This window comes from Akebia trifoliata, chromosome 3 (genome assembly GCF_017979445.1).
Source record: "Akebia trifoliata isolate Shusen 1 chromosome 3, ASM1797944v1, whole genome shotgun sequence".
Classification (NCBI taxonomy): Eukaryota; Viridiplantae; Streptophyta; class Magnoliopsida; order Ranunculales; family Lardizabalaceae; genus Akebia; species Akebia trifoliata.
The window spans coordinates 2,302,697-2,327,500 of record NC_141377.1 but is presented as its reverse complement, the minus strand read 5'-3'; the positions used below and the strand labels follow the sequence as shown (position 1 = coordinate 2,327,500).

The 24,804-nt window shown below is 35.4% G+C and overlaps 1 protein-coding gene across 2 annotated transcripts in view; it reads left to right on the top strand.

Moving 5' to 3' along the window:
* Positions 1-23,738, top strand: part of NOF1 (U3 small nucleolar RNA-associated protein) — a 31,844-nt gene extending 8,106 nt beyond the window's left edge. For both annotated transcript variants that reach the window (XM_086433230.1, XM_086433232.1), the window contains 19 exons: positions 6,172-6,295; positions 8,265-8,365; positions 8,450-8,578; positions 11,682-11,762; positions 12,803-12,975; positions 13,544-13,616; positions 14,692-14,751; positions 14,884-14,922; positions 15,022-15,110; positions 15,359-15,423; positions 16,745-16,791; positions 16,938-16,997; positions 18,193-18,264; positions 21,876-21,905; positions 21,999-22,093; positions 22,265-22,370; positions 22,899-22,961; positions 23,112-23,183; positions 23,298-23,738. In XM_086433230.1, coding sequence (XP_086289356.1) covers positions 6,172-6,295; positions 8,265-8,365; positions 8,450-8,578; positions 11,682-11,762; positions 12,803-12,975; positions 13,544-13,616; positions 14,692-14,751; positions 14,884-14,922; positions 15,022-15,110; positions 15,359-15,423; positions 16,745-16,791; positions 16,938-16,997; positions 18,193-18,264; positions 21,876-21,905; positions 21,999-22,093; positions 22,265-22,370; positions 22,899-22,961; positions 23,112-23,183; positions 23,298-23,372 — 1,554 coding nt within the window. In that variant the 3' untranslated portion in view covers positions 23,373-23,738. The remainder of the gene's footprint in view (positions 1-6,171; positions 6,296-8,264; positions 8,366-8,449; positions 8,579-11,681; positions 11,763-12,802; positions 12,976-13,543; positions 13,617-14,691; positions 14,752-14,883; positions 14,923-15,021; positions 15,111-15,358; positions 15,424-16,744; positions 16,792-16,937; positions 16,998-18,192; positions 18,265-21,875; positions 21,906-21,998; positions 22,094-22,264; positions 22,371-22,898; positions 22,962-23,111; positions 23,184-23,297) is intronic.
* The last annotated feature ends 1,066 nt before the right edge of the window (positions 23,739-24,804 follow it).

Sequence of the window (24,804 nt, the reverse complement as noted above, 5' to 3'; positions counted from 1 at the left end):
AGTTTGGGACTAAGAGGATGGAGTTTAGGGTGAGGTTCTTTGATATAACCACAGAAACTGTTCCTGTTACTCTTGAGAGAGACCCATTTGCAATTCTGACAGAAAATTTTTCTTGACATGGACTATAAGTATTAAAAAGGGAAAATTATGAAAAAAAAAAAAATATCAAAAAGAATCTAATTTTAAAAAAATTAGAAAAATGATAAAAATCTGGACATTGAAAGACCGGTTTCTTCTCTCTCTTCACTTCTCTCTCCTCTTCATTAAAAAAAAAATCGAATTTTTAAAAAAATACTGGCCATTAAAGGGCCGGTTTCTTCTCTCTACATTAAAAAAAAAAAGAATTTTTTTTAAAAAAATTGGCCATTAAAGGGCCGGTTTCTTCTCTCTCTTCGCTCCTTTCTCTTCCTCATCGATTTCAACAACGTAAATTTACTCTCTCATATACTTTTTACTCGATTTCAACAACGCAAATTTATTCCCTCATCCACTTTTTATTCGATTTCAACAACGCAAATTTACTCCCTCATCCACCTTTAACTCTTCTTTTCTCTCTCTTCAGTTCTCTTCTCTCCAAATGGACAATTTTTTTTTTTTTTTTACTTCTTCATCTTCATCTTCTTCAACTTCTTTACTCACTAAAGTAAATCAAATTTTTTTTTTATTATTATTATTTTACATCTCAAGATATTGATCTCAAGATATTAAACTCAAGATCTTGATCTTATGATAAGATCAAGATCAAAATCAAAAGATCCTGATCTCATGATAAGATGATCTTGATCTTATTAGATATGGGTATGAGTGCCAAAATTTATGATTTCAATATTCTTTTAGATAATTTTAGAGAGCTTCTCTGTCACACCAACTTTTGCTAATCCCACTGCAAGATGTGTGCTAATTCTTTGATGATTTATTAATGAAATAAGGCATGTGTTCGCAAAAGTTGGCGTGGCAATAGAATATCTCTAATTGTATTAATTGAAGTGTTAAAGAAATCATTGTGGCGGCAAATATGAATCATTTATCTTAATGATTAAGAAGGAGAAGTTTTAACAAAAGTCTTAGCGAGTATGCTACGTTCGGGTTGCTAGAGATAAATAAGGATGATAGAAATAAGGTAGGTGCATTGTGTTCTATGTAAACGATGCTTTTTATCTCATCGTAAAGATTTAGATTAATTTGGAGAGAAGAGATGAGAAGAGATAGAAAGGAAGAGTAAAAGGTGGATGAGGGAGTAAATTTGTGTTGTTGAAATCGAGTAAAAAGTGGATGAGGGAATAAATTTGTGTTGTTGAAATCGAGTAAAAAGTAGATGAGAGTAAATTTGCGTTGTTGAAATCGAGGAGGAAGAGAGGAGTGAAGAGAGAAGAAACCGGCCCTTTAATGGCCGATTTTTTTAAAAAAAATCGGCCATTAAAGGGCCGGTTTCTTCTCTCTCTCTTCGCTCCTTTCTCTTCCTCATCGATTTCAACAACGTAAATTTACTCTCTCATATACTTTTTACTCGATTTCAACAACGCAAATTTATTCCCTCATCCACTTTTTATTCGATTTCAACAACGCAAATTTACTCCCTCATCCACCTTTAACTCTTCTTTTCTCTCTCTTCAGTTCTCTTCTCTCCAAATGGACAATTTTTTTTTTTTTTTACTTCTTCATCTTCATCTTCAACTTCTTTACTCACTAAAGTAAATCAAATTTTTTTTTTATTATTATTATTTTACATCTCAAGATATTGATCTCAAGATATTAAACTCAAGATCTTGATCTTATGATAAGATCAAGATCAAAATCAAAAGATCCTGATCTCATGATAAGATGATCTTGATCTTATTAGATATGGGTATGAGTGCCAAAATTTATGATTTCAATATTCTTTTAGATAATTTTAGAGAGCTTCTCTGTCACACCAACTTTTGCTAATCCCACTGCAAGATGTGTGCTAATTCTTTGATGATTTATTAATGAAATAAGGCATGTGTTCGCAAAAGTTGGCGTGGCAATAGAATATCTCTAATTGTATTAATTGAAGTGTTAAAGAAATCATTGTGGCGGCAAATATGAATCATTTATCTTAATGATTAAGAAGGAGAAGTTTTAACAAAAGTCTTAGCGAGTATGCTACGTTCGGGTTGCTAGAGATAAATAAGGATGATAGAAATAAGGTAGGTGCATTGTGTTCTATGTAAACGATGCTTTTTATCTCATCGTAAAGATTTAGATTAATTTGGAGAGAAGAGATGAGAAGAGATAGAAAGGAAGAGTAAAAGGTGGATGAGGGAGTAAATTTGTGTTGTTGAAATCGAGTAAAAAGTGGATGAGGGAATAAATTTGTGTTGTTGAAATCGAGTAAAAAGTAGATGAGAGTAAATTTGCGTTGTTGAAATCGAGGAGGAAGAGAGGAGTGAAGAGAGAAGAAACCGGCCCTTTAATGGCCGATTTTTTTAAAAAAATTCTATTTTTTTTTAATGTAGAGGAGAGAAAAGTGAAGAGAGAGAAGAAACCGGCCCTTTAATGGCCGATTTTTTTAAAAAAAATTCTATTTTTTTTTAAATGTAGAGGAGAGAGAAGTGAAGAGAGAAGAAACCGGCCCTTTAATGGCCGGTATTTTTAAAAAAATTCGATTTTTTTTTTAAATGTAGAGGAGAGAGAAGTGAAGAGAGAGAAGAAACCGGTCTTTCAATGTCCGGATTTTTATCCTTTTTCTAAATTTTCAAAAATTAGATTCTTTTGATAAATAATTTTTTTTTTTTGGATTTTTTTCATAATTTTCCCTATTAAAAATCCTTGCATCTCTAGTCATGTGATCGGAGGCTCTTGAATCCACAATCCACGAGCTGATTTTCTCTCTTGTTGCACTGAGAGCGTTTCAAAAATTACCTTTGTGAGCCAAGGATTCAATTCCAATGTCTGAGGTATTGGAGACTTGTTGTTGGTTGATCAATTTTTGCAAAAGCTCCATTTGTTCTTTGCTGAATAGACTCTGTTCTGGTTGTGCGTGGTTCTCATCACAGGAGGCTAAATGTTCACGGCTTTCTCTGTTGTTGAATGGACGTGAAGGCTTCCAATCGGTAGGTTTTCCATGGATCTTCCAACAGGTCTCCTTGGTGTGACCAGTCTTCTGGCAATGATCGCACCAAGGTCGTCATTTTTTCGATTTGTTGTCTCCAGCTTGATGTTGAGGCCCTTGAACTGAGAGTGCAAATCCTTCAGGGCTGTGAGCCGTAGTTGGTGGTCCCATCATCACTCTCCTTCAACTCTCTTCCATACGAATTTCTGAAAATGCCTCTCAAATACTAGGTAGCGGTTTTAGCCCCATGATTCTTCCTCGAACTTCATCAAGGTCCTTATTGAGGCCCAACAGAAATTTATAGAGTCTTTTCTTTTCAATGATTTTCTGATATTTGATTCCATCTTCTAGGCAGTTCCAATTGTATATTTCAAACATGTCTAATTGCTGCCAGTTCTGTGTGAGAGTGTTGAAGTATTGAGTGACTGTGAGATCTCCTTGGTGTAGATTGTGAAGAATACTTTCAACAGCGAACAGTTCGGATGAGTTGTGAAAGCTAGAATACGTTTCTTTGGCTGCGTCCTAGATATCCTTTGCGGTCACATACAATAGGAAATTTTCTCCTATTTCGTTTGTCATTGAGTTGATAAACCAGGGCATCACCATGTTGTTCTTTGACTTCCATGTTCTGTACTTTGGATCTTCTTTGCTTGGTGGGACTGCTACTCTGGTGAGGTAGTCGTCTCTTCCCTTTCTGCAAATGAACATCATTACTGATTGTGACCACTGAAGATAATTCTGTCCATTGAGTTTGTGCCTTGTAATGGGCAGAAGATTGCCATCTGATCCTCCATTGTTGCCTGTGGCTGAGGTTTTAGGATGGGAGGTGACTTCGGAGAAGGATTGACTTTGCCGAGCCATTGTCATCCCATATTTTGTCATCTATCTAAGGTAGCTCTGATACCATGTTGTTTTTAGAGAAGAAAAAATTCTCTTAATTACTAATGAGAAAATGTACAACCTGTATATATAATGGAAGGAAGAAAAGTTCCTTTCACTATATTCGGTAACAAGATACTAATTACCACCAAATCAGCCAAATACAAATGTAGGAAACTACAAAATAGGAAACAAACTAATGAAGATATCAAGAATTTTCCAGAATCTCCTTATTCCTAAATTAATGTAGTCAACTAATAATAAAATCAGAATTGCTGCAGCAATATCCTTGAAAATCAGGGATCGGATATTTCCACACAATATTATCCCGGATTCGGCTTTAGATGCCCAACCCAAGATATTCAATGCTAAAGCTAAATCCCGAGCCCGACTTTGGTTTTGTCGGTTTGGGTTGGTTGTGAACTACCAAAATACAGATGAGGAACATACCAAAGATAAAATATATTCTTTATTTTATATGAAATTGAGAAACACAAGCCCATATTATTATTATTTGAGTAGACGGTTGGTGTGTCAGGCTTGACCCTTCCTTTTGTAGCATGCATTCTCATCCGTGTCGCAATGATCCAATAAGCTTCATGTCTGGTGCATGCACGGATAACTGCCTTCAGTCTCCCAAACTGACTTTAATCATGGCAACCTTTTGTCCGCCGAACGACCTATAATTTATAGTCACTACTCCCACTGGGGCTATAGGAATTAATCCCCACAATCCAAAGGAGTGAAATAAGGGGACTGGCTTCTTGTATCGGGCAGTAACTACTACACCTGATGTAGCTAACCTTGGAAGTAAGGTGATTCAACTCCAATGCGGAACGGGATCGAACCCATGGTATGATCCATTTGATAACAATAGAAAACTTATAAATGAGGTGAACTCCATTACATAGTGCCTTCACTTCTGCCTCTAAAGCTAGTGAGCAGTTAGTGGGACCCACATGATCTAAGATAATTCCCCATCAGTGACGAACACTTCATCATCAATTCTTCTAGAAGAATCTTTGTTTTGTTTGCTACTGCCATCATATTGCCTATCCACTAGAGAAAGAATCTGAACATTCAGAGCTTTATGAGGAGGAACATGTTTTTTTTATTTTTTATTTTAAAAACCATATTCCCGCATAAACTAATCCAGTCTTCCATGAAATCAATAGTGATTATGTATCTATCTAGAACAAGGTACACTCAAGTTACTTCCTGAAGAATCTGACGAATAATTGCTGATTGCTCCCATTTCCTTGTTGATGCCTATTGAAATCTTTTACTTTGTGATTACAGTGCACAATTATGAGTTGCTATATTTTCTGTTGTAAGCAATGTTGCCAAGAAGTGACTGCCGTCAAGTCACCAGTACTTGTTTTAGGATTGAATGTTCCGTCACACAATTCTATCCCCCCTTTAAAGTTTACAAATATTCTTGTGTTCCCCTTATAGATTTGATGCTTACTACAAGTATTTGTATTGCTCTGTTACAAATTTTACGAGTCGTGCTGGAGTGACTGCGTTAGACACTAGCTGACGTGGAGTTGCACACAACCATATCTTTTTTCACTTGCATCTCGAGGAATGTATCTATGGTTCTGTGCGCACATCCATGTCAGCACAGTGTCTAATGCAGTGTCCTGTGCTTTCACTTCAGCATTTTCCACTAACTAATGCATATGCAAAACATTCAGCCTCATAATAGTATCTCTATTGTTAATGCTATTAACAAGTTCCCAAAGGCCACTGGGTTGCATCCAAAGCCTAATGAATCTAATATTGTCAATGTCACATCTCGAAGGAATAAATCTGGTTTGTTTATCTATGGCCAAATGCATATCTGAATCCGGGTTGCTTATTTTGAGAGATTCTATTGCCGCACCAACCTTTTCTAACACCACCCCAATTCATATGTTAAATCACCAAAGAATTAGCACACATTTGGGGTGGTGTTAGCTAAAGTTGGTGTGTCAATAGAAGCTCTCTTATTTTTTCTTGATGCTTATTTACTATTTTGGTACTGTATTATCTTAAAGCTAGCATACATTACTAGTATATTAGTTGGTGTGGCAATAGAAGCTCTCTTATTTTTTGTTGATGTTTATTTACTATTTTGGTGCTGTATTATCTTAAAGCTAGCATACATTACTAGTATATTAGTTTGACATTAAAAAAAGAAGATAGATTTTGTAATACATTGTACTTTTCTTTTGCAGGAGATCAATGATGATTCTTCTTATGGCCTTAAACCAAAGTTGTATAAGCATTGGCTTGATGTATACAAGACATCTGGAGGCAATAATTTTCATTCATCCAGACACAGACAGTTGTTTGCACTTTGTAAGTAAAACCATATCTATATATTCTTTGATGAGTTACATACCACAGTAAAATGTACATCTCTCCTCATTGGGAGCTTCAGGAGGAATCATAGTGATGCGGGATACAAAATTTATTTGGATAGAGGATTAGTTAAGTGGAGCATTCTCTGTTTCCAGTCTATGTAAGTACGTAAATGATGATTTTCTTTGGGTTTTGTTTGGAGTTTAATGGCCTAATCTGGATGGGGATGGAGACCAGTTTATGGGCCTAATCTGTAATCCAGATCAGACCCCAGATCACCGAACTTCTGTAGAAATCCAGATTCGCTAACCACGAGGTGAAGCCATGCAGAATCCCAAGTTCTTCTGATTATCCATCAACGAGGCACAAACAATCCGGATTGAGGAGGAAGAAATAAACATAATCAAATATGCTTTAGAGCTAGAAAGAGTCTGGGAATAACGTATTGAATTGCAACATGAATAGGAAAAGATGTGAAGAACCCGAATCACTTGAAGAAAATAAAGGGACAAACCATATACCTCTTAGAGCTCCTAGTAAAAGGTCTCTTAGAGAATTAAAACGAGGTAGAACTTCATGTGGGACTGTTGCAAGCTCTTCCTTTTGAGACCTGTCTTTCTAAGGAACGAGACCCTTATACCACTCCGTAGGTTGACTAATTGAGAGATGGCCATAGGACAAGCTTCCCATGCGCAAGCCAAAGTGAGGAACAAGATGAGAACCACTTAACCCTCCCAAAGAATCTGCTACTGGCACATGCAAAAGCAAATGATTCACCGATTCCCCGTTCAACTTACGCATGAAGCAGAAATCGACCACATACAACCCTTTTGTTCTAAGATGGTCAATGGTTGGGATTTCAGCCAGAGCTGAAGCCCAAACAAAAAACGATACCTTGGATGGGATGTGAGGGACCCAGATTGCAGACGCGAGAAAGAACTTACCGAGAATATGCCACTAGAGCTGCCCGTCCAAATTATACAATCTTCAGCCTGAGGATTAAGAGCAGGCGAGGATAGACTGCTAATGGCATTTTCTCTTTGACCCAATGTAAATAATCATCTTTGAAAACAAGTAGAAAACAAAAAATTTCAAATAGTACTTCGAACACAAATACACAAATAACTCAACCGAATCAACAGATATCCCTCTTAGCTCTGACCATGCAAAGAAGTTGGAGGACTTGAGAGCTTGAGGGTTGACTCGTGATCACCCACACTTGAACATCAGCACTTGCATCAAAGAAATCTGAACCTGCTCTCACATGGGTTGTACATGGTAACGATGCACCTGAACCTTTTAAAGGGATTTCTTCTTTGGGCTCTAACACACTTACATTGGAAACAAAGGCATGTAATTAATTGGTGGACAAGACAATTTGGTTTTCATCAGAGGTGATGTTCATCCTTTGGGAGGAGAGGCACCTTTCAGTTCACCACCCTTTGCTTGATTCTCTCAACTACCGGGTCCCAAAAATATTGCCTTCACCATTAGCTGTATTTATGGGTTTCTTCAATATTTTTCTTTATATTGTTGATACTTGGACACTTCTAGTATTTTTAATGTTGTTAAGTGTAGAACTGTCGTTGCGTGATTATTTTTTCTTTGGTTTTTTATTGATCCTAAAACATCATCTTCCCAAATCCCAATGATGTTTTTGTTGCTTTCTCTTAACCGCAGAAACCGTTTTATTTTTAGCTTGGAGTTTCAAAGCATACTAGTTGAAAAGTTAACCCTTCAGTTCATTTTCATTACATTGAATGTGATTATCAGAAACTCCACATTCTCTAGCTATGACTGATCCGTGTCTTGTCTGGTGGCCAAACTAATTTTCATGTCTTCACAATTTGTTAGTAATTTTGTATTTTATATTACAGAAGTTTTATGACCAGAAAGCATCACTCTTAGAATCATTCAAGTTATCCAAAGAAAATTTTACCTCTTTAATATCAACATGTTTTTCTAGGCAACAGCTATCATGACATATTGCACTGTAACAAGAAGCCCTTTTACCTTAAAGGCTTGGAAGACGATTCGAGTGTCATGGATGCATACATTTTACATGCTGTACGTGCCATTCTACTATCTTTAATGCTTTAGTATGCCATTTTATTGTTAGTGACTCTTTTTAAAATTTTTGTTTTTTTGTAGTTGAATCATGTGTTTAGGACTAGAGATCTTGTGACTAGGAACGAAGCAAAATTGGCCAAACTTCAAGAGAATACTAATGAAGTTCTTCCTGGCGATGGATTCCTCGATCATGGGTTTACTCGTCCTAAGGTATACGGGTATTCTTTGGACTTTTAGAAATGATATACAAGCTTCTAGAACTAAATGTCGTGAAAGTGTGGGGAGTGGGTGGATGATTTATATATCACGTTTCAAGGTTTTGCTATTTGTTTGGCATGGAAATTATTTGAAAATTACCCTTGGTCTTGTTGAACCCAAAGTTTTAAAGAGTAATTTTGTAGTCATTGATATCTCATATTTATTGATTTGCTTAGTCTCTTATTAGTTCTTTGAATTCACTTGTTGATGGTGATACTGATGTAGGACTAATAAGAAACAACCATGAGTTGTATCTTTCTAACTAGTAAACATTAGAGAAAATAATGAAGAGATTGAAAGGAAAAAAAGGAGGAGAAGAACAATAGAGGGGATTTTGTGAAATCAACTGTACACAAATAGGCTCGATGGAATAAGCATTGCCAAGATAACGATGATGGAGTCAACATCTTTAATAGGAGTTGCAAAAGCTCTTGAATTAGATAATTGTCAGTGCCTTTGTTTACGGCATGGGCCTACCATTACATCCCATTACATGTATTTATACACAGTCACCAAAGTCGCCGACTTTTTCAAAAAATCGTGTTTAAACAAAAAAAATGTGATTTTTTTTTTTTTTTTGCTGAGCAAGTTATTTTAAAAGGGTTTATTCAAAGACCATTTATTCTTAAGTTTAAAATAGGGTTTGATGATATAAATGATAACATCACTTAGGATATGTTTGATTGCATGGAAAGTCACTTTCCATGGAATTTGAAATCCATGGAAAATTAGTTGTGGAAAATAGGTAGGGTTGGAAAATCAAATTCCATTGTTTGATTTCACTTGGATAAAATCATGAAAAAAATATGAGAAAAAAGAAGAAGAGGAGAAGGAGGAAGAAGATGAGAGGAGGGGGAGAGGAAGAAGAAGATGACGAGGAAGAGGGAGGGGGGAGGATGTGGCGACTGTGGCAACGAAGGTGGTGGCGGCGACGACGGTGGCGACGGCGACGATGGCTACGACGGAGGTAAGTGAGGAAGATGGGGGGAGAAAGTGGTGGTGGTGGTGGCGGAGGAGGTGAGGGATGGAGAAGAAGGAGAAGAAGAAAAATAAGAAGAGAGAGAGAAAAGGTGGTCGGAGTCGACGGCGACGGCGATGGCGATGGTGACGACGGCGATGACGACGACGGCGAGGTTAGTGTAATGGTGGTGGTGGTAGTGGTAGTGGTGGTGGTGGTAGGGAAGAATTGAGGATGGAAAATATGGGTAGATTTTATTTTCCCACCCATATGGGTGGGAAAGTGAAATCCATGATTTAGTGGACTTTTTGAATGGGGTGGAAAATGAATTTCCATTTCCATGTGCAATCAAACACTTGAAAAATGTCATTTTCCACCCTATTTTCGATGTGCAATCAAACATACCCTTAGTGGAAAAAAATATATTGTCTTAACACTATTTCGATTTTTTCCCTATTTTCTCTTGATTTTTTCGTTTTTTTTCCACTTTTTCCCGTGCCGACTAATTCCCGGACCCCGACTTGGTGACTATGTTTATACATCTCCAACTCTCAAGTTGAAACCAACTAAACTTTTACGAGCTACTTAAGCTAGAAGACTTTTAATTTATTTAAAGATATTTTCCTGAGCAATAACAATTGATAAAGGAAAATAATTAGATAAAAGAGATTTTACCACAAGTGGGACCTATAATAATGTTAGTCCCTTTTATCCTCTTTTCTTGTTCTGATGGAGGCAAGACGTTGACCGCTAATATGTGTTTAATTATCCGAAAGTTTTCAAAATAAAAAGGGCATTTCTAAATACTTTCAAATTTTTCTTCTTTTTTTTAACGCGCGGAGAGATTTCACCGAGAAAAGAAGAAAAGAAACACATACCAAAGAGAAGGCCGAGAAGACCATCCTACAAACACCATTAGAAAAGAAATGGCTCTAAAGAAACATGCCTATCTCCTTTGTTCAAAGACTTGCCTGTTTATCTTCTTCCAAATTCCCCTACAAATTACAAATGAAAGAAGCCGCGTAGAATTCTCTTACACAATCTGAAAGCATGCAATTTCTGGCTTTGTAGCATGGGCTATTTTGGGAAAACTTGGTCAAAATGCCTCTGAAGAAACTATAATGAACGAGGATATGATTTGCAGATTTGGCATTGACTTTGCAAAGGGAACAAAAGCTCACAAGTATCCCAAGTCATGAGGATATCCACAGTCGGAATCTTATTTAAAATGGCGTTCCAGATGTAAACAACTATCTTGGAAGAAAGGGGCTTTGGAACCCAAATAGTGGTGTAATCCATCCTCCATGCACTAGTTCATTAATATTTTAAATATAACCACAGTTTGATATTAGAAATCTACTTTGTTATGATATGTAGCAATGTTCACTTTTTTTTTGATCGGTAAGCACAATGTTCACTCTTTTTTTTTTTTAGAACTTAAATATAGCTTATGGATCGATTGTTTTGGCCCTCAAGATTGTCTGTGGCAATCTGAGTAGTGTTTCATTGCCATTCTCAACGGTTTGTCTTGGAAATATGGGTATTTTATTCTTTGGAAACTTCCACCGGGTTAGGGCACGCGATCGTAGGGACTAGTCCCATCCGAAAGGGTGTGGGGTAACCCTGTGATATAAAAAAAGGATATTTTATTAAATTCAAGTTCTATCACCTTGGACTTTGTCTTGCAGAGCATGAGTGCATGAGATAATAAGTTTCTTGTTCTATAACATGTTATGGTATTGTGTAATATTGTGTTTGAACAGGTATCGGTGTTTTGTATACCAGCACCAAATTTTGTTTCTAGCAACTATGAGTCAGCCTTTGTCTACAATATACTTTTCAAGAGCTCATTTTTTCTGAAGAATTACAATATTTCATTGTCGTCACCAAGCCTTATCCCACCAATTTTTGGCTGCACTTACAAGATCGATTACGATAAATTAAATTGTCCTGAATTTTTTTTTCTCACTAGAGATCTTTTTTGCTTCTTGTTTATTGTTTAGTCACGGCAACCTATTTGTTTATTCTTCATAATAATATGTTTCTTCTTTTGATCTGTAAACTAAACACTGATATTTGACCAATGTGGTTCTACAGGTGCTGATCCTATTGCCACTTGCCAGCATTGCACTTCGTGTTGTGAAGAGGCTAATACAACTGACTCCATCATCACACAAAGTATTTTTCTTAATTTTTGCGTTATTGGCTTTATCTTTCATAATATCCATACAAAAGCTCAAGTTTATGTACAGTTGATAGGGCTATATAGTGGGTGACTGAGGACCTCTCCCTATTTCTGTTTCATTCAATTGAAACTGATTTTAGCCTAACGTGAAATGTATTTTACCTGCAACCAGTTGGGTACTATTGGTAGAGAGTGCTCTTCTTACATTTGTTGACACATGTATTGCTCAGTAAGGGGAATATTGTCCACCTCAAATTGTTAACCTTTTCTTTTACCAACTTTGACATCTCTAGAGTGAGATGATAAGTTAAATGGCTATGTATATATCTATCTATCTATCTATCTATATATATATGATACATAATACATCTTTATGAACAATTTATACAGATAATAGAAGTATGATTAAGTAGAAAATGCCACAGAGAGACAGGCAAAGTTTTTCCTGTTAATTATGTGAATGTATGTCAGGAGTGGATGTTCGAAATGGTAATTGTCAATGGAAAGAATGTCTTATTGATTTCACATAGCTTCAGAACACTTCGAAGTTCTAACTGAGGAAATTGATTATTTAGGATCTTTTTTGAAAGGTAAGCTGGACTTGAACCGACAACCTTAAAGTTGCATTGCAATATGTCAACCAGCTGATTTGTTGGTCAAGCCCTTATATTTAAGATCTGTAGATGAAAGGCAAGTGGACATTTCTTCGCTTAAATATTTAAAAATATGCATTCTTTATAAATAAAAAAGAGTTAGAGGTTGATTCATGTTGGAGTTATGATGCATTTCTCTTATGGTAGCTGGAAAAGAAATGTTCTTTGTTAAGCTGAACAAGAATGCGATAATTTGTTACTGAATGCTATTATTATACTTAGTATGTAGAGCATGATAGTTGTATATATTTCCATCTATGTTGAAAATTGATTTACAACCTATTGTATCTTGTTTTCCAGTTAGTTTTATTGACATGAAAAAATATTTTCTTGTTGATGTCTAACCCTCTTCATTTGCATCTTTCTAATAATTTCCTCAGTCTAATGTGGAGCACATTGATCGTTTCTATGATGAGTTTGGAACTGGAGAGGTTGAAGACGCTGAGTTATCTAATGCAAATGATAATCAGAAGCCTTCGAAACCTTCCGACTTCGAAGCCCTTTTTGGTGGTAACAACAATGATCACTTCATGATAGGCATCAAATTTACAAGGTAAACTATTCTCTCTCTCTCTCTCTCTCTCTCTCTCTCTCCCTATATATATATATAAATATTTCCCTCTTGATATTTCCTTGTATACAATACCATGTGTATAAGGAATCCTTTGCTCAGAATATATATCTCTTCTAGACAAACTAACTCACAGACACGCTGAAGGCTTCCTATGCAATTGCGGTCATATTTTGATAGCTAAGTATCAGGAATTTTTATCTTTTTTAGATAGTTAAGTTTCAGGATTAGTTCACTCACAATATTGGATAAAACTAGCTTGACATATAGTGGTTAATGATTAGAAATTCTACTGTGATGTGACATTGTACTTGTAGCCCTCATTAGCTAAATACCTATCATGCATAGTTTACTTCCGGTAGGCGGAATGGTTCTGGTCCAACTTTTGATATGCGTAGCCATCATTTTGTTTAGCTTGTTTCAGTTATTATGTTAGTGAAATAAATATTCTTATTCTTGTTTGGTTTGGAATATTGTCATTGGATATGTGAAGAATAAGGGAAGAAAGGGTCCCAAGTGTTATTTATTTTTTATATCGCTGTTTCTATAGGAAAAGCATAAAGATGTACGGTGATTTCTATTCTTCAGACATGATTGTTGCTTCTCCACTCGGTCTAATTACTGTAAGTTTTTTTATCAAATATTTTTCAGTTTTCTTGTGATTTGGAGATCATGTTATAGTGTCCTTTATATGGAAATCAGAGGCCAGGGGGCTATTCCCTTGACTCGTACTGATGATAATTTGACTCCACGAGCAATTGAACAAAAAGCTGCTGAATCGGCCTATTTCTTGCGCGTACCAATTGAAGTATTTTGAAATGAACTGAAGAATGAATACTTTCTCAGCATTGGGGAAGGACCTCAGGAATCCTCTTTTTTATATAACTTAACTGAAGTCTTTTCAGAATGCCTATTCGAGCAAAAGCAGACGTATATGGAACAAGCAGAAAACGGAGTGGTTTTTTCCACCAAAACTTTTTTTTTATGCGTATGGATCTGCAGGGTCCCAAATGAATTGGCTTATTCGAAAAAAGCCTTGTTCTTTGGAAGATCTATCTCGTGTCTGGTACTGCATGGTTCCACTCTGCAAGAACTCCGAATCATTCTCTTGAAGCTCATCCTCTTTATGATAAATGATCCGCTTGCCCCGAAATGACCTGGCCCAATAGGGAAATCCCAATTCATTGGGCCTTTCAATACAATCAAATAGATTGCCACAAGGGCGCCATAGTCTAGGAGCCCAAACTATGTGATAAACACCAATTGCAAGGCATGAGACGACCCAAAAAGCACTTGGTCATGATCAAAGTTGCAAGCTTACTTGGATATTGAGCATTTACCTGTAACTGTAAAAACTGAATTTTTTGCAATGGATAGTCGCAACTCCGGAAAATTGGTAAGTACCTTAGATAGGGGGATGAGTTATTGTCTTTGTAGCAACCGTACTCAATCCTTACAACCATTTGCTGTATTGAAATGTATGAACAGCAACATCTCAAGAGAGTTCTTTATGAGAAGCATGAAAATAACTTTAATCTTAAAGCATACTCTTCAGCGTTAAATGCATTTAATTAGAAGCATAACCAATTTTTTTCCGTTGGTGCATTTTCCTTTGCTTGTCAACTTTTTTTTTTTTCTTTCAAATGAAACTATATGTAATTTCATTTTTAACACCACTTTCTTATTTATTCTTGACAGAAAATAGGGGAGGCTGAGGTTGAGAAGGAAAGAGATGTAGACTTTCTTTCTTCTATAGAGGTATATGATTTAATATTTGGGTTTTCTTGTTTTTTGGGATGACAGTTGTGCTTATACCATTTCCTTCTTTAGCTATGTTCATATTTATCATATTTTATTGAAATTCATAAAGCTGGTGTAATGGGTTTGCAGATACTGATTATTGATCATGCAGATGTGATATCAATGCAGGTATGTCACATGATTACTCTATTTTGTTGGTATTTTAATTCATTTCAATTCCGTTTTCATATGGACGGTGTTATGTTTTGTTCTGTTAAAACCATGCAGAATTGGTCCCATGTGAATTCAGTAGTTGAACAACTAAATCAAATACCATCTAAGCAGCACGGAACTGATGTTATGCGCATTAGACAATGGTAGGTTCTTAAAGTTGAGTTGCTGAGTCAACTTTGAGGTCGTGGGTTTAAGTTCAGATTACCCGTAAAAATAATGATTAATTACTGAGTAGAAGAATATTATTATTTCACTTCTATCTTAGTACACTGGATTCCATTCATTTTGGTAGTAAAACATACATTCGTTGGGTTTTTTTTTACTTAGATAAGTTGATTTTAGGAATAGTAGGCTGGAATTAAATTGTGTTCTAACTTCACTTCATGCGTAGGTATCTGGATGGACATGCACGGTTCTATCGACAAACAATATTGTTAGGGTCCTTTCTTAACCCAGGTAAGGAAATTCTGACCCATTTACTATGGTCATTTTAGGGATGCATCTTATTCTTTTCAGTGAATAGACTTTCTGAAGGTCTTTGTGTGTTTGACGAGTATATTTATGCTGAAGAATGTGTTGATTCCAATGTTTTAAAAGGCAAATGAGGTAACACTTCCATGCTTCCCACACCTTAATAAAATGGTGGAAAAGAACGTTAAGACATGGCACACTTTGATCTTGATTTCCAACTCTACTCCGATTATTGTCCTCCTCCTCCCCTCCTCTTTTCTTTGTCTTCTTTTGATAGGTAGTGAGACATGTACCTTATCCAGTAAGGCATCAAAAAGGCAAATAATTCTCATCTTTTACCACTTTTTAGTACTATGAGTCAGAGCCTCAGGGGTGTACCCTACCGTGCATATGTTGAAGCTCACCACGGGCAGGGCTTCCACAGAATGACACGTGCCTTGCTAATAGAGCACAGAGACTTATCCATCATGGCTTTGGAAAAAAATGCTTCATGCCTTTTACACTTTTTTTAGTACCTAGTGGTGGCATATTGTAGTTACTTTACAAGATCCATTTTAATGTTTGTCTTCCATTTCCTTGACCCTTCATTTGATGATAATCTTCTATTCTGGAAATCAATATTTCCGTATATGAGGTAGATCATTGCTATTTATTAGCATTCATTTATTGTGAGGCGCAAGCCTCGCGCTTTAGTACATTGAAGCACCTAATCCACCACCCCATGTCTGAAAACATTGGTGGTGTTAGGTGGTTGTATCTTCAAAATTTCAACATTATTTTTCCCCAATCTCTTCCTAACCCTTGGATATTCATTTTCTCTTTTTGCAAATTTATCCCGTCAGATTTTATTTTTAATGTTTGACGTACTCATGAAGCTTATTTGTCATGCTTTAGGCTATTAAAGTGCCTCACCCCACATCTCCATGTTTAGAAACATTTGTTAATTTATCTGAAAAAAAATCAAAAAGGCCATTATTTACCTATGAGCCGTGCTACACTGACATCCTACGACACTTTCTACGGCACTGTTTGTGCAGAGAACTATTGATTTTCCTCGAGAGAACAACAGTCGTATCTCAAGGAAAACATCTATGGTTCTGTGAACACCACCATGTCAGCACAGCTGGCAATGTTGTAGGAAGTCAATGCAGCATTTTTCTTTACCTATAGTGTTTTAATGGCATATAACTTAGCAGTCAAATATATTCGTGAAAAATCACATGGAAGAAAGAGTGATGCTCATGAATACCATTATACACAAATTTTTTGAAGGACTAAAAAATAACTTCGTGTTTTCTGGTCTCAGACATGAATGCATTGTTCAATCATCATTGTCATAACTACCGAGGAAAGGTGAGTTTGATGTGTTCTAAACTTGTTTTTTCTTTCTACTTTTGATAGGATTTCAATTTACTCAGCGGGAAAATAGATTTGCTTTTAAAATTGTAGTTTGTCGTCTTTAATTTTTAAATAACTGCTGTACTTTCCATTGTTTCCAGGTGAAATCAATTGTCGAGTATAAAGGTGTTCTTCCAAAAGTATTGCTTCAAGTCCGGCAGGTGTGTTATCTTTGCACTAATTTTTTACTGTTATTGTATCCTAATATACGTTAATTTGAACATGTCGAGATAAGATGAAATAAATGGTGTACACTGCTCATTCACTTGTTGATACTTTTTTGTTTTTATAGATAAAAGGATTTCATTAAAGCTGGTTGAGATAACCAGTGAAAAAAGTACAAAGAATGATACTATTGGAAGCTACTCTTGTGTAGAACAGAGTGTGCAGATCATGATATTCAAATTCATGCTGGATATTTTACTGATTTGTTTTTTATTTTGGCGTTGTTATATGACGATTATTGGACAGACATATGTTAATTTAAATCTGGCCTTAGACCCATAGCTCATTTGGTTTGACACATTCCAAAGCAGCATTGAGGTCATGGGTTCAAGCCCAGTTTACCTATCCAAAAAAAGAAAATGAAATCTGTTTGAGATAATATAAATGCTGCATATTGCTTTCATTATATGATATATCATATGCTCTTTGTAGAGAGCAACTGATTTTTTTTTCCTTTTAATTATTTCTTTATTAGTTTTATTTTTATTTTGATTTATTATTATTATTATTATTATTTTGATTAAGTTAGAAATCAAATGATATTTGGGTTATAAGTGGTCATGGTTTCTAAGCATGAGTTATATAACTGGGACTCAGTGATGTTGAACTATAATATTACAAGTTTTGGCATGGTATATGTGACCTGGACATTTTTAGTGAAGTCATGGGCCAAACATACTCGGTAAGCATTTTTTGGTAGGATTTTTTGCGCCGTAATGGATATTATGTTTGAAGCTCTATCATGATTTTTGATATCTCCAATTATTTAATGATTTCTTTGCTATGTATCTGTAGGCTCAATTTTTTATAGTACATAATTTTATCTGTTTATTTTGTTACTTAGTTTATCCTTGCTTTATTTTCTTTTCGTTTACATATAGTTCTTCTATGAAGATCTTGTTAGGAAACACAAGCTTCATACCTTTCCGGTGATATTAAGTTCTTCAAATCATGATGCACTGAACTCTCTTACAATATTACCTATCAAAAAAAAAAAAAGAAAAGAAAAGAAAAGAAAAACACAACTCTCTTACGGTATTTTGAGTTTTGCAGAAGTTTCCATGGATGGAATTGATACAAGAAACATTACTCTTTAATTTATATGCTAAGATACCCTTCACACTTTTACAGGTTTATGAACGCTTTGATGTCACTTCAGTCGTTGATGCTGACGATGCCCGCCTTGATTATTTTGCTAAGAAGGTTAGTTTTAATAAACTTTTGTTATTTTGGTTGTGCACGATGTATTACATGGGTAAGACCAATCAATGATACTGCTATTGCTCACATTCCAAATAATACTACACGCGAATGGAAGCAAAGACCAAATAGGTCGACAACAAGAAGATTAAGGTCATGTTCTCTAATTGTAGAGAACCTCTGTCACACTCCTTGGCATAGATCAACACATATTAAAGGGGTCTAGACAAGAGCAGCTCACTCCCAGGACAAATGGTAACGATGGACGGTAGTTGCTATTGACCATCATGATCTTATCCAAGTACTCTGTCAAAAAAAAAAGAAATTGAACGGAACTTGGGAACCCCAAACATAGTAAACGGGGAAGATGCTGGGAGCGATATTTGATTGACGACCAAAATTAAAAGGATAGACATGAAAATGCCTTTTTCCAATGTCCATAACCCTCGTGTCCCTCGCTAAAGGTGACAAAGGAGACTCATGTATCTGATACATAGACAAGAAATGAATTCCAATTCCCAGCCATGTAAGTTTCTTCGGAAGCCATGCCCAGTATAAGCTTTCCTCATTCCTTTCCAAGTATTTTCTGACTATGTAACTCTTTTTATCTGACAACTAGAACCAGGAAATATTGCTTTCAGAAGAGAATCTCCATAGAATAAGTCCTCCCAAAATAGGACTCTATCCCCTTTCCTCACCCGAATAAGTATCCCTTTTGAAATCAGTCTTCACACTTTAAAAACCATGCCCCAAATATTGCATCCCAGAGAAGATCATCTAACAACATTTCTGTCCCACCCACCAAGACTACATATTTTGTTACCATGACCTTCCTCCAAGACTAACATTCTCTTCCCTTGATCTCCACAGACACTTCCTTAGAAGAGCTAACATTAATATCCTTGAAATTCTTCACCCCCTAGCACCCACACTAATTGGGAAACCACACTTAATTTTGATACTTCTGTTTGGTAAAAAAGTAGAAAGTTCCTCCTTTTGACTCTTTTTGTCAGGTAGACCTTCCATTATTTGTGATTTTTAGGATTTCTGATGCAGGACGATGAAGCCAAACCTAAGATGATGAATCTGAGATATAGAATGAAACAACAAAGCAATAAAAAATATAGATCTAACATTCATTCATTCAGGAGAGCAATAGATAATAGAAAGCGTCTTGTCAGTGCGTTCTTAGGAACTGGAGCAGGAACCAAGAATCTGGATAGGGAACACTATTAGAGAGATAGATTGGGGAAGAAATGGTCTTGAACTGGACAATCTCAACGCAGCTGAGACTGGACAATCTACATAAGAAATTGCTAAATACTTAACTTGGATCCTAGGCAAACACAATCCTACAGTTAGCGATCCCCCAAGTGTTTGGATGAAGGGATGCCAATGGAAGTTGAACTTATGCTAACTTAGGGTCACAATTCTCAATCCAAGTGAAGACTTTTAACATTTTCAAGGATTTAGAGAAAATTCAAAGGCTAAATGATCGATCCAAAATTAGGTTAGTACATGTGGGAGTCAATTTAGTTATAAATACGAAAGAACATATTTTTTTTTTGACAACATAATTTCAAACGGTAACCTAATTGACTAAATGGGAAGGGTGTTGGGACTATTTTGAAAGTTTGGTTGGATCTAATTGGAATTAGGGATGATCAATTGGGGCGGACAACAAAGATAGAAAGGGTTTGTAGTGGTTTAGGGAGGTATGGTTGGGTTAAAGGGTGTTGTACAGGTGTGGACAGCAAGGTGGATTAATAGGGATTGGTGCTAGATGGGTTTGAAGAAAGTTTTGCCCTTTGAAAATAAGGTGCAGCTAGGCTATTGGTATCCTGTAATAAGATTACAACAAGATGGAAGGTTGGTGGAAGGGTTTTTGAAGGTTGTTTGAGGTGTGCGGTTGGGATTGCTATGCTGTCCATGTATTGGACAAGAAGTTATGGTTTGGGAGGTATTTTGAGGGTTTTAGGGGTTGTGATTTAGGTTGGATATGTTGTTCAAAGGGTGGACAACAAGTTGAAGAGGTGTTTTAGATAGTTTATGGAGGTGTTTTGCATGGAGATGAATTGATCGCCTAGTTTTTATTTTTTATTTTTTATTTTTTTATTTTGTACGATTATGCTCCAAAACAGAAAATAAAGAAGAGTAAGAGATGGAGAAAGAGCGGTAGATTGAATACTAACTTGTAGCCACACCAAATAGGCATTCTAATCCTTGGACACAAAGGGAGCATTGACATTACACCAAGCAGTCCAACAGTGGAGGCAGGAAAATTCTGTAAATTTTTATTCAATAATCTGCTGTACATAACATAAAATTGTCTTTACCTATTAAAGACAAAACCCTAAAGCAAAGAGTTCAAAATAGCTCAACTACCCTTAAACTTAAAAGATAAAATTACAAAAAGTACCTTAATTTTTGTAATTGTCTCTCTTAAAGTTTCAACCCATATAAACTTACCAAAAAACATAATAAAGTCACCAAATTACCCCCAAATAACTATACTCTATGATCATGGACTGAAAAAACATAAAAGTAGACCCAAATCTAAGATCCAAAACCAAAAAATAACTAAAACCTCTGAATAAAATAAAATCCTAAGTTGAAATTTGGCTATGGGACACTCTAATGATTAAGATGTCTCCTCATCAATTACTCTGGCTGCCACATATGTGAGAGACAAATGAAGTTGGGCACTGTTATTAATCCTACTACTTATGATTTGTATAATTCTAACCCAAACTGTTTGAATCACTTTAGATACAAATCTGATGATTTCTTGGTGGATCTTACTATTTTGTATAATTCACAATTGGATATATGTATGGAGCATTTTCATGCAAAAAAAAAAAAAAAATTTCTATGGAAAATTACAAGTTTTCTTTTTATTAATTACCTAGCTTTATCTAAGATGGTAAGATATGCATGTCCATCCGCAGTTTGAGATTTGAGACTATTGAAGAGAGATGAAAACTTGTTTAATTTGATGATGAAATTCTCCTGCAGAGGACTATGATGGTCCCAATATATTTTCTATTCCTTCTTAGAGTACTTAAGTGATGGTACACAATTGTTTTTAGTTTGTTTATAAAATTGTGAGTTAAGGTGTGGCTAGGCTATTGGTATGTGCTTTCTATAGTGCATGTCATGATTTCCAAGTAGGTTGTTTTGTCATTATTTACAATTGTTTTTGTACAAAACTTCATTATTAACAAAACTAACAGTAACATATCTTGGTGAGGTGGTAAAACCTTTGTAGGAGATTACGACAAAGTTGGGGTCTAAACTCTGCCTTACACACCTATTGAAGAAAAAAAACACTGAATTTGCATGGCTTACTTCATGCCGAGGTATTAAGTCAGCGCTGAACTATGACAGCAGAGTTAGGATCTAAACACCGCCTTACACTTACCTATGAAAAGAAGAACACTGAATTTGCATGTCTTACTTCATGTCGAGTCATCAAGACAGCTCTGAGCTTTGACAGCCTGGTAGAGCTTGTCCTTGATTACTGTTGACAATATATCGCTTGGTCATGTGACATTGTTCCCCTGTTTTCTGCCCAATGTATCAAATGTGATGTGTTTTCCATTTCGTACCCACAGGTGTTCCCCAAGATAAAGGACTCTATTCAGGTATTTATCTTTGAAAATCAAAATGCCAGCTGCTTCAAGGCTTTAGTTAAATGCTTTATTAGATAAACTTTTTGTAAATTCTTTTTCACGCAGGGTGGAACTATGCTATTTATTAATTCTTACTTCGAGTTTGTTCGGATACGAAATTTCTTGAAATCCCAAAATGCCTCCTTTTGTATGCTTGGAGAGTAAGAATTTTCTTTTCAGCTAAAAACTTTTTGTCTAACAGTGTAATTTTTTGTGGGCTTTCAATGTCAGAACAATATTTGTAGTTGGATTTTATTGACCAATCTTTGATCGAAGATTTCTTTATATGGATAGGTGAAGTTATCATTATTTTGTCTTTTTCCCTATTGTAGGTACACGAAGCCGAGTGACATATCTCGTGCACGAGTTTGGTTTTTTGAAGGAATGCGGAAAATCATGCTTTACACGGAGAGAGCTCATTTCTATCACAGATATAAGGTTCTTTTGATTCCTTTAGTATATTTAGTTTTGTTATCATCTTGTTATATTATGGACCTAAAAAGAAAAAAAAAACAGCATCTTCTTCAGTTTTTTGTTATGTTCGTTCTAATTGGATGGCTTATCTCATATACAAAGTCTTTTTCCTGAACTTTAGAATCATATTGGACTAATTTAGTCCATTATACATGCCATTTGATTTATATTAGTGTATATGATATTCACTTAAGGGTGAGGATCCCTTGACTCCTAAGAATGACTCAAGAAAAAAACACATGATCCCATTCCTTTAAATGCAAAATACAATGGTTGAGATTTATCCTCGGTACAAGTATCTTCAAGATTTGTGTTATCAAGATACTCATAAATCTCCACTATTGGATTTTGTGTATAAAGGGTTGAGATCATGTGTTTTTTTCATGAGTCAATTCTTAGGAGTCAAACAGATCCCAACCCTTCACTTAATTACCTTTTAATTCTTTAATTCATGATCTGAACCTACCTTCCTTTCTTTTTCTTGGGGGCTAGATTCGTGGCATAAATAATTTAATCATCTATTCTCTCCCGGAAAGAAAAGAATTTTACCCTGAGGTACGTATATCTGTACCTGATCACTATTTTTATTTTTTCTTCTATTCTTCTCCTCCGATCTGGCTCGGACTTGTTTCAATATTATCTATAGGAATATCGCTGGCGTCTGTTTGATTTCTATGATGAACTTTTTTTTTTAAATTCTTCCAGATCGTTAATTTGCTTGAAGGGTCAGGAAACATGACTTGCACTGTACTTTTTTCTCGCTTTGATCAGCTCCGGGTAACAATACTTTCCCTCTCCACAATCTGTATTTGAAATTTACTCTCTCTAATTGTAATTATTGTAATTTCTCGATTAGCCCTCATGACATTAAATTCCTTTTGGATATTTTAGCTTGAGAGAATTGTCGGAACTAACTCGGCCAAAAGGATGTTGTCGTCAGAGAAGGGTGTTTTTGTTTTCTGCTAGAAATCCACTCTCCATGAACAACAAACCAGAAAATTGTTCCAATGTGCTGCAGCAGGAACATACACGAGGCTAGGAATCAATATCGGGGACAGAATTAAGGTCTTTTTATTATTTATTTGCTAACCCAAATTGTCATAATTCCAACAAAGCACATTTTTTTGGAAAGAGTCCCTCTGTATTGGTCTCGTCCACAACATCTCAAGGGGTTCGAGTGGGCTTGAAATCAGGTTGCCTGACTTTTGAAGTATTTGGGGGAAAAAAAAAAAGTTAAGCAGGTACGTTATGTTTAATTTCTGCTACTTGAGAGGAAAATGGTAATTTAATTTTATGCTATATTTAATGATTTTTATTTATTCATCATTTCTATTTTTCGTGTAGAACTTGTAAGATGGACCTTCAGAGAATTGAAATTCTTTAGTAAATTTTTTCAATGATAAAATAAATGATTCATCTGTCCTATTCAACTCATAGTAAAAGTTTGCAACTTGTTAACCTTTTTCGAATTATCCATACTTTACTTTTTCCGGAATTAAACAAATCAAAAATATTTTCTGCAAGTTAGGGGTAAAAAAAATTACTCTTATTTTTATAAAAAAGAATTCTATCTGAATATCGCATTATGATATTCGCTCTTTACACTAAAATGTTTAACTGATAGACAATCATTAACAATTGTTTACTATAAAATCTTAAAATTATTGATTAACAAGTTATTTTTTTCACTCCATTCATCTCTTCTTTCTCCTATCCCTGGATTTTTTTAGTCAAGTGTCTTGGTAACTCAATTAAGTAAGAATGTGTTTTTGCATTATGAAGATTTGTACTAATAGTACAATTAATCATGCTTTAAAGAATTGTTTTGTTCCGTAATGTCTCCTACGACACATTTTGGTTTTTCAACTTGTGACGAAACTACATAAAAGTTGAAACATCAATGTCTCTTACTTTTTTCTTTTTTGCGTTATGTAGAGAGAGAGAGAGAGAGAGGTACTTTTTTTTTTTTTAAGGTCTCTTCACGTCTAATTTATCAGTCCTAGACTTTGGTCTTCTTTAAAAGATTGAGTCATTTACATCAGTCCCCCATATGTTTTGGTAAATATTAGCAGTCAATTCAGAATATGTATCAAGGGCATAGAACAAAAGATCTTTTTCATTGAGATTCAGGAGTAAAGATGTGCGGTTACGTGGCCTTGCCACGTCAGCTACATACCAAAATCACTTGCATTCATCATTATTATTTTTCATACAGTTATAAATAAGAATAATAATTTTTTAACTAGAAAGTCTTCACTCAGTTGATACTCGGTTGACGTGACACGGACACAATCATAGATCCCGTTCTTGGGATACATAATTACATTTTTATGGGGATGTGTATTTTTTGCTCAACCCTTCAATTTTTAGGTTATTTAGAAATTCTTCCCTACAGTTT